The 15,323-nt window shown below is 48.3% G+C and overlaps 1 protein-coding gene across 1 annotated transcript in view; it reads left to right on the forward strand.

Annotated features, from left to right (window-relative positions):
* The window catches only part of CDH23 (cadherin related 23), a 202,087-nt gene that overhangs the window by 89,190 nt on the left and 97,574 nt on the right, over positions 1-15,323 (forward strand). Inside the window, exons 7-9 of the mRNA XM_065843253.2 lie at positions 1,520-1,714; positions 4,960-5,088; positions 11,767-11,845. Coding sequence (XP_065699325.1) covers positions 1,520-1,714; positions 4,960-5,088; positions 11,767-11,845 — 403 coding nt within the window. The remainder of the gene's footprint in view (positions 1-1,519; positions 1,715-4,959; positions 5,089-11,766; positions 11,846-15,323) is intronic.

The following is a 15,323-nucleotide window of genomic DNA, read 5'->3' on the forward strand; positions in this document are numbered from 1 at the left end:
TCGAGGCCAGCCGAGGTGTCAGGGTTCCCAGCAACGTTGTGTGGCTGGATGCGAAGGCAGGTGGGTGTGAGGGTGCAGCAACACTCCACACGTGCTCAGCACCGCTTTCAGGACCCTGAATGTGCCCTGGGTCTGTCTGACCGGACTTGCAGCAAGTTCTGTCACTTGCCTTGAAGGCAAGTTTCTGCTGGCCTGAGCCCTTGCTGGAGAAAGTTGAGATGCTTTGGTTCTTTGATGGTGCCATCAGTCAGTATTAAACAGGTTTAATCAGAACTCCAAGTGTGGATCCCTAGTTTTTTGTGCTTTTCCAGTGGTGGAGGTGATGAGCTGGGACAGCCTTGCTGATGCCCTGGCTGAGGTTCACTATGAGCTCTGTGGTTCCCAAAACACCTGAAAATAGCTCGGTTTGTCATTCAGCTTTGGCCAAGGGCTGGAAGGAGGAGCTGCACTTGGAAGCAGTGCCCCATTTTCCAAGTTTTGTGTCTCCTCAAGTCTCCTTTCCACATTCTCAGCGTTTCGTACTTCTGCATGAGCTGAGGACAAATAATTTAATACAAAAGAGGTTAACAATAAAACGCAGAGGCTTGGGAAGAGGTTTGCAGAAATAATCCGTATTATCCCCGCTGGCCATAACCAGCCGCTGTCACATCTCGCTTCTGACCTTTGCTGTCTCCCTTTTAAGGTTAGCTCTTTGCCAACCCTTAACGTGGCTGCGGACGTGTTACGAACATATGGACTCACCCAAGCAGTCAGGATCTGTGCGTAGCTGTGGCCTGAGTCCCCAGCAAAGCCTTTTTGCTTGCGGTCTGTGTTTCCGCCTTCCAAGAGACAAGAATATGCGTTTTAAGATTTGCATAGGAACATGCAGCTGTTCCACCAAAAATGGCTAATTGTTCTCCCTGCTGTGAAGTTAGACAATAAGAAGTGCCAAACTGCATTTGCCATTGCTGATTTTGTGCACTCAGCTGCATGTTTTATGCATGTAGATTAGTTCCAGATTTATGACGATTCAACTGTTAATGCCTGCGTTAATCGGGCCGGGCTGTAGTTGCTGTGGAAACTATAACTTTGAATTTTACGTAAAGTTCTGTGTTGCATTTAATGCCTTTTTTTTTTTTTTAGGACCTTTTATATTTAATGCCTGATGGTGAAAACAGAAAGGGAAACGGCGCTGAAAATAAAAGCGTCTTTGGGCAGAAAACAAGTTTCAGCAAAGAGAGTAATTTTTCTGGAAAGTTGTGATGTCTGGGAAAATAAGGGTTTGTGATAGAGTGCCATCTTGACCACAGCTGTATAACTGTTATTATAAGTGTGTAACAACTATTATAGCTACTGCAATACTGTCATAAAGAGAACAGCTGTATAACTTAAAAATGTCCTGAAAATACAGGATTGAGGTTCTTGCGTCTCTAGATATTCCTTCTGGTGGGCAAAGGAAATCGCTGATGTGTTTTTGATGGGAAAACAGGCTGGTACATGATTTTACTTATATATATGTTTTATTATTATTTCTTTGCAGAACACACCAGTGGGCACTCCAATTTTCATAGTGAACGCCACGGACCCAGACCAGGGGGCAGGAGGCAGCGTCCTTTACTCCTTCCAGCCTCCTTCCAACTTCTTTGCCATCGACAGCGGCCGCGGCATCGTGTCAGTGATACGGGAGCTGGACTATGAAGTGACTCAGGCTTACCAGCTTCAGGTCAACGCCACGGTGAGTCGTCTCCTGCCTGCTGCAGGGGAGATGTTTCCCAGAGGGATCGCAATGGGGAAAGGAGCTGCTGCTTATTTATTGTATTGCCCCGCTCTAGCATCTTCTTGGGCACATCCAGCATTTTCCACTTAAAAAGGTATTAGATCACCGCGGTGCTTTGATGGTTTCAAACCATGGAGCAGAGCTGCATCGCTCCAACAGCATCATATGTGTGGCAGGGGCTTGTGCATCAAGGCGAGCAGCTCTTTTGGTGAAGAAAGCCAGTGCAGGGCACACGGACCATGAAATCCTCTGGTCTCATTTCTTCTACATCACAGCTTGTGGATGGATTCACCTATATTAAAACCCCTGAGTCTCACTCTGCAAAAGCTGAGTTCAGACCTCAAAAGTCAGAATTTTTGTGGACAGAGGAGGAGAAACCAAGGTCCTAATTACAGCTGATGCCATCGTACCTACAGAGGACCCCTGGGAGAGGTGCGCCCAGGTGGCCACCATGGCAAATTCATGCCCCACCTGAATGGGAACCTCCTTTCCTATGTCAAATCTAGTGAGAGCTCAATAGGGAGCGCAGGGATGAGAAGCAAAGTGGAAGCAGGAGCTCTGGCTGATGGCTCCTTTCCCATCTCAGACGCAACAGAGGAAGGTGAGATTCAGCCTTGCAATACATCTGACCCAACTTTGCATTCGGAGAGGGGGGGAAAATCCCTTCCTGAGCCCTCCAGGCAACTGGCTAGAGCTTCTGAAGCATGTGATTTAATCAAGATCATTGTCTTGATGCAGAGACACAAATGTCAGGAGGAGGTGGAGGGCTGTGCAGGGCGGCTTTGCCCTCCTCGGCCACAGAGACCGGGCACTCGCCAGCTGCAGGGCTACAGGCAAACTGCTCAACCTTTCAGCTCATTCCCTTCTATAGTTAGGGCTGTGGAATTTTCCCCAGAAGCTTATTTTTTCTGAAATATATCTCATTTTATTTGAAATAGTCCAGTCATAGGAGGCCCTACATGTTGTTTGGTGCCTTATCAGTCTCTGTCACCCACACGCTTTCACAGGATGTGACATTGAACTATCTACTGGGTTACAAAACTTGGGACCAAACACAAGCCCTGATGGAAATGTGCCTTTCCTTCCCATGTCTGATTCTGGTTCCCTCTGCCTTGGTCCATCCAGCTCCATCCAGCCACATATCCCAGGTGTAGTTACCAGCAAAGATAAAAAGGGAGCAAATCTGGTACTTGCTGCCTAATATGTTCCTGACTTCCAGTGGTTTCCAGCTCAGGGAGTTAAAAGATGTAATATCGAAGTCTCCAAATTGGGCTTGATTGCAGCTGTGGGAATATCTCCTCCTCTTGGTCGCAGGGCGCTGGTAATGAGAAAGAAGGGCAATGAGGAACCCCGGGGCAAAGCCTGGGAAGGAGGGTGAGAGTTGCACAGGTGCAGCAGGAGCTGAAAGAGCAAACACAGTCTCTTGCCTGTCTGATAAGAAGTTGACATGGTCCAGAGTGGGAACTGGGGTGACTGGGGATTTGGGGTGGCTGCAAGGACTGCAGGAACTGCTGTGGAGCCTTGGTTGGAGGCAGGAGCTGTTTCATCCCAGGGATGTAGGCAGCAAGAATGAGACTGGAAAGGGCTGAGATGGTAAGCAAGGAAACTTGAAATGTGTTTGTTTTTTCAGTGCTATCTGTAATACCTTAACCAAAATTTAAGAGATGAAGGAGAAGGAAACAAAGGAAAACGTTATCTTAAGAAACTAAAGACTTCAACCCAATAACACTAACAGCCGAACACGAGTTAGAAATAAGCATCCATCCTGGCCATAAACGCTGAGACCTGCAGGTTAAGAGGATAACGTACAAGCTGTGTTGTTGAATACGGTTTAAATTAACATTAATCTTTTGGCAATCAGTCCTTGCTGCTGTTCAGAGCCATTTTGCAGAAGTGTGCGGTAACCTCTAATGGTCACCTTTCAGCACCGTGCTTGATTAGGGGCTAAGGAGAGATTTATTTCCTTCCCTTCCTGTGTTTTCTGCTTTGCTCCTGCACTTCCAGAAAAGGGCTGTGGGTCGCTTTTGAGCATCTATGGGTTAATTCTGGTGTGTTGCCTGCCAGAGAAGGGCCTTGCTCTGAGAAAGTGCTTGTGGCTCTGTCAGGATGGGCTATAATGGGATGTAAGGGAGATGTTCCTACTCAGAACATTGAAGTGTTTAAGGGCCACCACTGCTCGTCCAAAGATTTCTGTGTGCTTGTCTTATGAAGAACGGCTGATGGAGCTGGGGCTGTCCAGCCTGCAGAACAGGAGGCTGGGGGAACACATAGATGAGGTTGTTAGGGACACAGTTCAGTGCCAGTGTTGGGTTAATGGTTGGACTCGATGATTTTGAGGGTCTCTTCCGACCAAAATGATTCTATGGTTGTTGTGACCTGCTTTGCAGAGTAGGGCTGATGGGTCCGCACCTCCCTGCAGATGTGGAGGCAGCTCGATTTGCCTAGAAAGGCAGCTCCTGGTTACCTTGATCCTGCCAGTCCCCATGCAAGCTGCGAGGGGAGAGATTTACAGTTTATCGGAGCCAAAGCCATTAGCCCAGTAGAAAGGAGGTTGCTACTGTGAGGATGTATCGCTGCGATTCAAGTTTCTACCTTGCCTTCTGTGCCAGAGCCGAGGCATCCTACATAACCAGGAGCAGCACTTGGTGAACATAGCTTTTGCCAAAACTGGGCAAAAAAGAAGTGAGGTGCAACTGCGACGCAGCCCCCACAGGGTTATGGAGAGCAGTGCAAAGACAAGGGAGCTGGTGGGATTTGTCACGTTCCAGCCGTTGGAGCCCAAGCTGTACGGAGGCATCGGTGCTGGGGGGTATGAAATGCTCCACTGGGATAAAACTCTGCTGGCAGCCACAGCTGGCTCTCATGGTGCGGAGATGCCCTGGGCTCTGTCTGCATTAGGAGGGAATTTATATCTTGAAGTATATGTTGAAGAGCAGTGCTGCTTTTTCACCCAAAACGTGATGAAAATTAAATTGATGCTTGCTTTATTTCAAAGGGCTAATGCTGGTGGGAATTGTATGTTGTGTGTCAGCTTAGACGGAGGTACAGTGGACAACAATTCCAGCAGGTAACTTGAGATGTTTACCTGAGCTATTCAGAAATTTCAACCCAACTACAACTGCGAGAAACTTCAAACTGTTGACTAATTCTGTTTTTCTCATAGAAATCCTTTCTTTTCCTCCTAACCCTTCTCTTTTTTTAAGGATCAAGATAAAAACAAGCCACTGTCCACTCTGGCCAACCTGGCAATCACCATCACGGATGTGCAAGACATGGACCCCATTTTCATCAACCTGCCCTACAGCACAAATATCTACGAGAACTCACCTCCGGTAAGGGCTTCTGCTTCGCTCAGCCGTGCGTGACCGTGGGACAGGGGGTGTGCAGCAGGGTGTGAGACAGGAAACACAAGATATATCAGAATTGCTGGAGGACAATCTCCTCTTTGCAGCGATATTGGTCATTCTGTCCATCGTAAGCTCACGTTGCTCAGTCACGGCATTTGCGGTTTGGGTGTAAAGAGGAGCCCCATTCCCATGCTGAAGCGCAAACACAGGTCTGAGATAAATCATGGGAGTCAAACACCTTCCAAAGAGGCAAACCCATTTTCTTTCTGGAACAACATGTTTCAAACCAGCTCCAAAAAATGTCGCCCTTTTTTAAAAAGGGACCCTAAGCAAGGAGAGTTAGGAAGTCTGAAACCCAAATAGAATATTCCTGAAACATTTTTACTTAAATTTTAGAAAGGTTTTCTGTTGTTCTTAGCACAGTCACCCCGTTTCCTCCCCTCAGTGTATGTGCGTGCCATTTCTAAAGGAAAAGTTGAAGGAAAAATGTAAACGCTTCTGAAATGAGGCAGTTTTGAAAATGCCAGAATCATCAGCCATTTCAGCAGTTCGAGCGTTTTCCCCCAGGTTTTGCCAAATTGATCCAATCATTTCAGTTCTTCTGAAACTCGGTTTGTCAGCAAACTCGCTGTTTGTGGAAAATGTCTCCCGGTCTCTAAATACAGCAGGGCTGGTTTCCTTCCCCTGCCGCAGACGGCGGGGAGCAGGGTGGGCAGCCTCGGCTTTGGGAGCTGCTTCCTCTGATCACAGCAAAGCTGCCCAGAACCTTCAGCCTAAGTACCAGCCCTACTTGGCCGCATCCACCTTCCCAAGGCATCCCATAGTTTTGTCTATAGTGCAAATATTTTTGTATACGGATGGAAAACCCCGTGCTGAAATCACGGCATGGTAGGCATCTGTATCATGCATGCATCCCATAATGTCTGTGGTACACTGGATCATGGCTCGGTTCATAGGGTGGTAGAGGGAACTCCAGCTTGCTTCAACTGATGCCTCTTTTTATTCACTTTGGAGCAAACTGCTGGCTCCGACGGAACGCAGAGTGCCGGATCAATAGGACTCAGTCCTGCTGCCACAAGTCAGACAGCACATTACCTGTCTGCCAGCCCAGAGGTGGCCAAAAAATGGCTTCATTAATTACTTTTGTGAAGTGAAAGTTCCAATGAGTTTCAGTGCTGTTGAGATTAAGGGCAGCTTCCGTGGTGGGTTGCGTGAGCTGCAGGGTAGCAAAAGACGCAACTCAGATCACTCTTAACTAGGGGGAAAAATTATAGAAATGGAAGTCCCCTAAGTATCAAAACTTATGGACTGCAGCACCTTTGTGGAGTGACCTGGTATGCAGAAAAGGGGAATCTCTCTCAAATTAATGATGTATATTAAGACTGGAGTTCAACGTTGTCTTTGTGTTGATACGTCAATCACAATTGCTCTCTGAACATACGCTTTTTGCAGTAGGGAAAGCAGCAAATAATCACTGTGTAACCTGAAATACAGGAAATAGTGAGGGAGGAGTGCTTGCTAAACTGTTATCGGTTTTCTAGCAGTCTTAGAGGTTTTAATTTCTCCTGACCCTATGTAACATCTCCAAAAGCATTGAGAATACCCAGGATGGATAGGTGCCACCAGAGACATGGTGAAGAAGGTGGCTGCTGAAGGCAGGTGGTGCTTTGAGTGGTGGTGCTTTCTGGTTTGGACTGTCCTTCATGGCAGAAATCACTCCTGAAACAAGGCCATGCTTTGCTATGGCAAACCTGGGGTTTATCATGGTGTATATTCACCTCTCTATGGGAAGTCTTCTCCTCAGCTCTGCCCCACCACCCCAGGAGCCAGACGCATGTGTGAAGTGGAAACTCACCCTGCAGAAGGGCTTGATTACTGAAAAGATAACAGCAAATTTGGGCCAACCTCTGTCCCAAAACAGGCTTCCGGGTCAAGCCAGTGACCTGTAGTGCATTTGTGGGTGATGTTTGCTCTACCATCTGCCCCAAAATACACTGGAGACATCTCAGCCCAGCCTCAAATCTACTGAGCAGAGACTTGCTGCTGCTTCACATGCCCGTTCTCTGTCTGTCTTGCCTCTCTTTTTATCTGCAGTGCACAGCATGCCCGTGTTCCTCTATCAATGTATCAGGTGAGAATACCTCATCTAGAGTGTATACATTACCTAATAAAATCCTTCTTATTTGGGATTATTGCATCAAATTTTAATTTCCTCACTCGAGTAACAGCATGTCAGCCAGCCCGTCAGTGGAGAGCCGATAGAAGGTGAAAAGAGTGGATAAACTGCAGCAAATTACCACAAACAGATCTCTATCAGCCCTTTGACTGGAATTGACTGGAATTAAGAAGTGAGAAATAGGATTTTTTTTGCCGTGGCGGCTTTCTGGAGCGCTCCCCCCCACTCCTCCTGCTGCCGCAAAGGCTGCACTTTGCCTTTCAAGTCCCTAATCCTGTAAGGGAAGAAGCAGGAGAAGAAGCAAAAGGGGTGGTGGGGCACAAGAGGGGAGAGAAGTGCCTTTGTAAGTCTTGCTTTTCTTGGGTCGGAATCTGGTAGCGTAATTTAGAAGCGTTTTGAGCACACACTTACTTGGACAGTGAGAAGAAAGACGTTTCTTATTGAGCAGAGGAAGAGGATGCAGCAGGGAGAGACTTTGCTCTCTCTGGGAGTATCTTATCTTCTTTTTTGATGCTGTTTATCATGCCAGCATGGCTCAGACATCTCTCCCAGGGCACCCGAGTGCACCCAAGCTGTCTGGAGCTGTGACAAACCTGCTGGTGTTGCGTTTGTCATCTCTTTGCGTGTCCATCCTCACAGTGGCTGTAAACTGGGTAACATCATTGATGTTGTCCAGGCAAGTCAGATGGGAGCTGGAGCAGAGGAGCCCTTTCCCCTGGCGGAGACGCTGGTGAGCTGATTACCTTTGAACCTCAGCTGGTCCATGGTGTCCAGGCAGCATCCTGGCTTCACCTTTGGGGACCAGAAGAAAAGGAATCCACTCACTAAGAGACAAGCTGAGACCCATGAAAACGTGTTTTATCCTGCAGGGAGTCAGGTAAGAGAGAGCACAAACCCCACTGGTGCTTGGTCCCGAGACCAGCAGTTGTATTCCCTTGCAATGGTATGGTACAGATACATATCAAACATCATTAAAATAGATTTAATTCTTCAGCACCATCCCCCTTCTCTTCAAAAACTCCTTGGGTTAAAGAAATAATGTAGAATCAGTGCTGTTTTTGCCCTAGAGTCTCAATAGCTCCAAGTTAATTCTTTCTTACAATATTTCCAGCCCATCAGTGTGAACACTTTATTAAAAGCTCAGGGTTTTATTAAAAAAGGATTGATTTGCCCATGCCCCTCTTAAAAAACTCTCAGATTTTGTTTGGATAATGTGCCATTCTTTATTTTCTTTGCCTTTCTTTTAAGCATAGGCTTTTCCAGATTATTACTTTTCTAAACCTTCTTCCTCCTTCCCTAGAGGAAGAGAGTTATTCTGTTCTGGTGTTTTAGTCCGTACTCCCCACCCATGTCCTTTCCTTGCTGTTGTCTGTGGTGGGAGGGTGAGTTGTTACTTGCTTTAAGAAATATCGAGAATATTGAGGTGTTTCCGAGAGCTGCAGGTTCACACCACAAATACATGGGGTGAGACCTGGGCATAGCTGTTGGTGCTGGAAATCAGCTTGAGGTTTCCACGAGTAAGTGGAAGCCTTACCAGATGTGTTTGGCTGGAGATGGTGGGGAGATCCCCTCCAATTTAGGGGTGCAGCTGGCTGCCCATGGAATCAGAGCACAGCATGTCCTGCCTTTGCTGTGCCGAAACCTAGATAGTGACAGGAATAGTGTTGTGGTGTGGTAGGATTTTGGAAGAGGAATTGGAAATTGTTGAGATGCGGTTGGCGAAAGGTCAATTTTTGTCATGGCCGTGACCAAGGGTTTGATTTGGGGTATGCTCCCGTTTCTAGTCTCTCTAGTTATCTCTACTGGTATGGGGGACAGGATGCTTTCATGATCATCACAGGTACTAATGGATGAGTACAGCCTATGTGTAGTGTCACATTTTGCATCATGTCATCTCCCATCTCACTTAGACACATACTGAGTGGTTGTGCTCCATCTGCATGAGTTGGTACCACTCACTACAAAACCAGAAATCGCCGCCAGCGACATGGATAAATATTATTCTTGTCCTGCGCACTTGTTCACCCTCTTCCCCAGAAAAATCAAGGTTGGTCCTAAACATCGTGTGGGTGCACAGGGACAGGTCATCCATCCCTGGGAGCTACAATCTGCCAGTCTTGTGGATGTTGAAGCCTCTTGCAAAGGAGCTGGCAGGATGGATGGAAGCCAGGTGGGCTGTGAGGAGGTGGCCAGGGCCCTGCCGTGCTGTGGTTCCAGGAGAGGGCATCAAGGAACCATAGGGAGCTCAGTGTCACTCTGGCACTTGTTTCTTGGTCACTGGTGACATGTGGCTCATCCCTAGGATGGGCTGGTGAAGGGGCTTGTGGAGCAGGAGGAGACACACAGGGCTGCAAGAACAGGAGGAGACTCAATCTCAGAAAACTGTGGGGTAGAAACCATCCTCACTAGCTTGCCAAGGACCAGACAAACCTTCCTAGCAGCACTACTTCTTGGGATGGGATATCTGGATGATTTCTTTACCATGGATGTCTCTAGCACGTACTGCTGATGTATCCGAATGAGATTCCTCCTCCTCCCCTCCCAAACTTTCCTGACTGCAACATCTGTGCTCGTCCTGTTATCTCTCTCCACAGCCCTTCCCCTTGGCTCCTTCAGGAGGGACCTTTCCCGCAGATAAAGCAGCCGCAGTGTCGTCGGGCCGATTGCTATTCCTGGGCCATCGCGGGGGCCCTGCCTTCTCCCGCAGCTGCTTTCCCTTTGCAACGCGCCGCACAGCAGGTGACACTTATCATTCCGCAGTGCTCCCTCGCTTTGTGACAGGCAAGAAGCGAGCTGTCAGACGGACCAAATGCCTTCACCCACCGCCCCTGCCACGCAGGAGCTTCCGCTCTGCTGGGGAGCAGAACAGGACTTGCGCTTGCCCCGTGGGGACAGCGATTAAAGCAGAATACACTACGGGAGAGCACGCTCAATCGCGTGCCTCTCCTTTTTCCTTTCCTGTCTGCTTTGCCTTGCTCTTCTTTCCACATCCCTTGCTCTACTCTCCTACTTTTCTTGTGCTTTTTAGCTATCCTTACTCCTATGGAAAGGACAGTTATTGTCAGTGATTTAGAGGCTCTCTGGCAGCGGCTGAGCCTCACCAGCCGAGTGCTGCTCAAAGGCCGGTGACCTGGGATTTATGGCTAATGTTCTCGGTTAATAACGTGGATTTACTTAAGGAGTCTATTGAAATGCGCTCGGAGATCAGGGCAGGGGCAGCCTGCCTGGCCCTGAGAGCATTCTTTATGGCTGGCAGTAGCAAAGCATCTCCATCCAAGCCCACATGGTGGGGAGAACCAGGGAGGCAGCAAGTTCCTCCTTTGCACTGGTGATATTTCTGCGGCAGCTTTTCCCTTTGGCCTTCAGCTGATGGATTGCAGGGCAAATGCAACGCTGCCGTCCCACCACGCTCCCTCGTTAGATATGCAAACGCCTCTGTTGACATTTCCTTTGAGGGCAAAAAAAAAAAAAAAAAAAAAAAAACAACATTAAAATTGCTTCTTTTCCCACTGTTAATAAACCAATGAAAACAGCAACAGCTGAGTTGTAAATTTTTTCACACTACATTAATTACGTGCACGTGCCTGTGTTTGTATTCACATGGGCTCACTGCAGTGCGGCGGGGGAGATACAGCTTATGGACTTGACATGAGTGCATGATGATTTTATTTAAAGACCTAAACAAGAATTTAGGGTCACTCTTATGTACTCCATTGGTTTTGGGGGACTCTGGCCCACATGGACCTCTCTGCTGGTTAGTAAGAAGCAGGTTTGTCCTTCAGGATGAGGAGGGTGAGTTGGCCGCTGCAGAAGCTCCTGCCTGTGGGCAATCCCCTGTTCTCAGCATCTGTCCAACCTCTTCCTCCTTAAAGGTTTCAATTAAAATCTCTGCAGCTCACGTAGTTATGCAGCTGGATGCCAATAGCCAGCACAAGCATCCCTCGTCGCCTGGGGTGCCTTGTTTGGAGAATGCAGGGGAAGAAGAGGACCACTTGTAATTGGGAAGGCAATGGGAGATAAAACTGATGTAGTGGCCAGTGATGAAACTCGTGGCGAGAGGGAATTGTTGCCTTTGGTTCTGGAGGCGCTGCAGAGTGAACATCTCTGTGCTGGAGGAGCGTATGGTTTTGCTGTCAGCCAGAGCCTCTCTCCAGTCCCTACAGACGCTTGTCACGGTACAAACCTCCTGCAAGGTCAAGCTCAGCCTGCTCAGCGGTCCAGTTAGAGGAGATGCTGGTCTTGCCCTTAGCATCAGCAGCAGCATCTTGGGGAGGGTTAACAGAGCTTCACAGCTTGCACAGGAGTGATGAATTTGAACTGTCCTGAGAAGCAGAGATGGGATGTTTCCATTATGCAGCTTGTCCTCGGACAGGTTTTCCTAACACAAGACCAGTGTTAAGAGGTGTGATGCCTTGGTGGGGCACCCTGGTAGCCCCAGCAGTGCGGGGCTGGGGTGGCTGTAACACGTGTCTTCTCTCTCTCCCCAGGGTACCACCGTGCGGATGATCACAGCAATCGACCAGGACAAGGGCCGTCCCCGGGGCATTGGCTACACCATTGTTTCAGGTAAGTGACAGGGGGACACAGTGGGGACCCCAGCAGGGCCACAGGAGCTTTAGCCCTGCAATAAGCCTTTGTACATCCTGTGCCTGGCAATTTCTATTTGGCTGGGTTTCTCCTTGACTGTGCTGCTGTTGGAGTGTACAGTTCCTGGCATCTCCCTTTCTGTGAGCAACAGGCATTATTTCTAACAAATCCAACAATATCTCCTAGCGAAACCTTTCAGTCCTAATGATGAGCCGGGCGTGTTCTGCACACAAACAGCTCTGCTTCATGCAGTGTCACCGAGCAGACCTGCAAAGAGCCAGGAGTAAAGCTCTTGTTGGCGGTGCGGTGGATATTGTCCGAAGAGAGAATGGCACTGATTACAGGTTGAACAGCTCTCGCCGGTTTCTGAGGCGTTTCCCAAAAGCCTCTGTGCTGGGCTGTGGCCTCCCGAAGTATTGCCAGGGCTTTGCAGGCTGGGAGGCAGGGGGCCAGTCCTATGAGGATGTGGGGCTAGAGAATGAAGCTTGATTAGAGCGGTGGAGTTGCGGTAGAGTTTCTGACAGGCACGTGGTTTAATCCTGCCTTCTCAGAGCCGCTCTGAAGCCTAGGAGCCCTTCTCTGTGTGTGTGGGCAGGTTGCTGAAGCTGTTATAGCAAATCACATGTGGGTCCTTGCTGGGCTATGCTTGGCTCCCTTGGGACCGCAGCTCAGGTGATAGGTTTTCCAGGTTGGTTTGACTGTCTCTAAGGAAAAAAATACAGCTTTTTAAGGTTATAAGGGAATTAAATTTCAAATAAATGTGTGTCTGTGGCACCTGGTGCTGAACCCTAATCACTGTGTGATTGATTTTGGGGACACTCTCCCTGCAACCCCGCAAGCCTTAAACCTCTTTTGTCAACCTTTCCTGATAGCAGAAGACCCAGGGGCAGGGCAGGCTGAGCAGGCACTTCTAGTTAAAACATACCTGTGTTTTGGAAAAGCTAATTCTGGGGTTTGGAGCCATCTCATTTAAGATACACAGAGGTCAGTGAGCCTCTGACAAGTGTGAGGCAGAATTTGATGGTTGTTGGGCTGCACTCAGGTGCTGCTGTTGTTGGTCTGTAAGCTGGGGACAGACTAGTTGGGTTAACCTGGGAGTGAGGGGCGAGTTTGGTGGGTCTGGTTTGTAGCCCTGTTTCTGGCATTGCATTTGGGGAGGATCTTCACCTCCTCTCCTGCTGTTCCACACGCTCAGGTGCTGCCTGACAGCTCCTTCCAACTACACGTGCAGAAATAATCTCGCAACTTCTCTTCCTCAAAGTCCGGCTGTACCAAACACTCTTTTAATCAACCTCTGAGGTCAAGGTGATTTCACCCTGACTTTCAAGTCCATTCATCCTGACTGTAAGTATCCAGGTCAGTCTACCTTTGAAGATGCAAGGATTATTTATTCCTCTAATTCCCTCTGCAATTTATTCTAATGTTCCCCTGGCAGGAATTAAATGAGAGATCCCCCAAACTGCATGTGTCAACTGGTCACAGTGCAGCAGGGACTTTCTTTTGACTGATGTGGGCCCTTTGTCACTGGACACTGGTCTGAAACCTTGACACAGTTTTGCAGCTGCCACTGAGCTATGGTGAGGATGCAAAAGCCTTCAGCTTACAGGAACCTCACCCAGCTCAGAGCCTGACGATGGTCAGCAGCATGGAAATCACCTTTGTGCTGTTTGCACACCCTCCTTTGAGCATCTGCTGTTGGCCATGGACCCTTTTCTGACTCAGGATGGGTTGTGCTGCAGGTATCTGATTTTCTTTTGTCAGCACCAGTGCAGTACAAACAGGTCTGGGTTTCCAAGAGTCTTTATTTGATGGCTTAAGCCTATAGAATCAAGCATGTCATCTATAGAGGGTTAATTTGCTAAACACACCCATCTACTCATGGTCACGTCAGGCTTTCTGCTCATCGGGTGGTCGCAGCTGCTCTACCGAATCCAGAAAACCAAAATATGAATCCTGAATTTTTATCTGGAGTGTTCCCACGCAGTCTGATTTTTATATTTCTTTTTGGTTTTTTGTGCAAAATATCCCCTTTGTGAGCATCCTCTGTTGGTGCTGGGGTAGCCGTCACCACGGCTGGTGGCAGGGAGCCCGGCATGCCATGGGAGCCTGGTGACAGTGGGGTGCGGAGTGCCGGGCAGGCGGTTCACTGCGAGCAGCCCAGCATCTGCTCGTGTGTGCCAAGAGCTTAATCCCTGCTCCCGATCCCGCCCGGCGGGGAGCAGCTCTCTCATCGGAGAATCAGGCAGAACACATCAAAGAGCGATTAAACTGCTTCGCGTTGTTTTATTTTTGCGCAAACGTTAGAATTGCGGAGTGTTTTTGTAACTGGCCAGGAGTTGTTCTCCTGGCGGCACCGGTGTGTTGCGGAGCGGTGGTGCTTGGAAGGATCAGCCCGTGGATGGACAGAGGGGTGACTGCAGACACCTGCTGTCACCTCCTCCTCATCCTTACCCTGCCTTTGGTTCCAGGTACAGGTTTCCAAAGCCCCTGAAGCCGAGCGTCAAGATGAATTGAGTTACTTGCCAGGGGCAGAGTTTGCCTTTGACTGGGTTGTGGTCAAGTTGTATGGCTGAGGGTCAGTTTTAAAGAAAACATGCTTATAAGGCAAACAGCTTCTTTTTCTGAAGCCAGCAGGGGTGAGCATGCCTCCTCCGTTCTGGCCAAGGCACTCCCTTACACTTGCAATAATTTGATTTTGGCTTTTTAAATATGTTACCTTTAGATGTCTGAGATTCCGGACACGGGAAGCAGCTGCTAGCGTGCCTCCAAAATCCTGCTCACCCAAGGCAAGCAGGTTTTTGGGGGAGGCAGGTAAAGCCTAATTAACTTGTCATTATCCTCAATCACTATGGTAAAGGTCAGCGAGCAGATTTTGTGCATGAGCTGGTAAATTTTTATGGCAATTTTGCAAAAAACCAGTCTAAAATATGGGAATGGGGAAGCAAATTAAATTAGAAATCAACTGTAAGTAAAAGTGAAAATGGCTGGTGGAGGTGGTAATTTTACCTGGCTTATCAGCTCACTAACACAAGGGTATGTGGCGGTGCTTCAGTTCCCATTTCATGGCAGGGGATGGGTGATGTCTCTCCCAGAATTTCAGGCACAGGGCTCACACATGGCTGGTCTGATTTTACCAGGTGGGGTTGAATATGCAGCAGTGAGAGAGCTGAAAAGCAACCTGAGGCATTTATCATTCCTTTGGTATTAATATCTAAAGCATTGGTATGATTTGGAGACGGGGTATAACAATTAATTTGGAACAGCCCATGTCCTGTTCAGCTCCATCCCTCGGGTAGCTATGCCTCGGGATATACTGCTGCAGCTCTTATTTATACGGCTATCTCCAGCACAAGGTCTTCCCATGACAGGAAAACAATAAAACTAAAAGATTAACCATAACCACATAAAATAAGACTTAAGATCTAACTTCATGGCGCCAGCTTACAAAGCTGTTAAG

The sequence above is a fragment of the Patagioenas fasciata genome, chromosome 8 (assembly GCF_037038585.1).
Source record: "Patagioenas fasciata isolate bPatFas1 chromosome 8, bPatFas1.hap1, whole genome shotgun sequence".
Lineage (NCBI taxonomy): Eukaryota > Metazoa > Chordata > Aves > Columbiformes > Columbidae > Patagioenas > Patagioenas fasciata.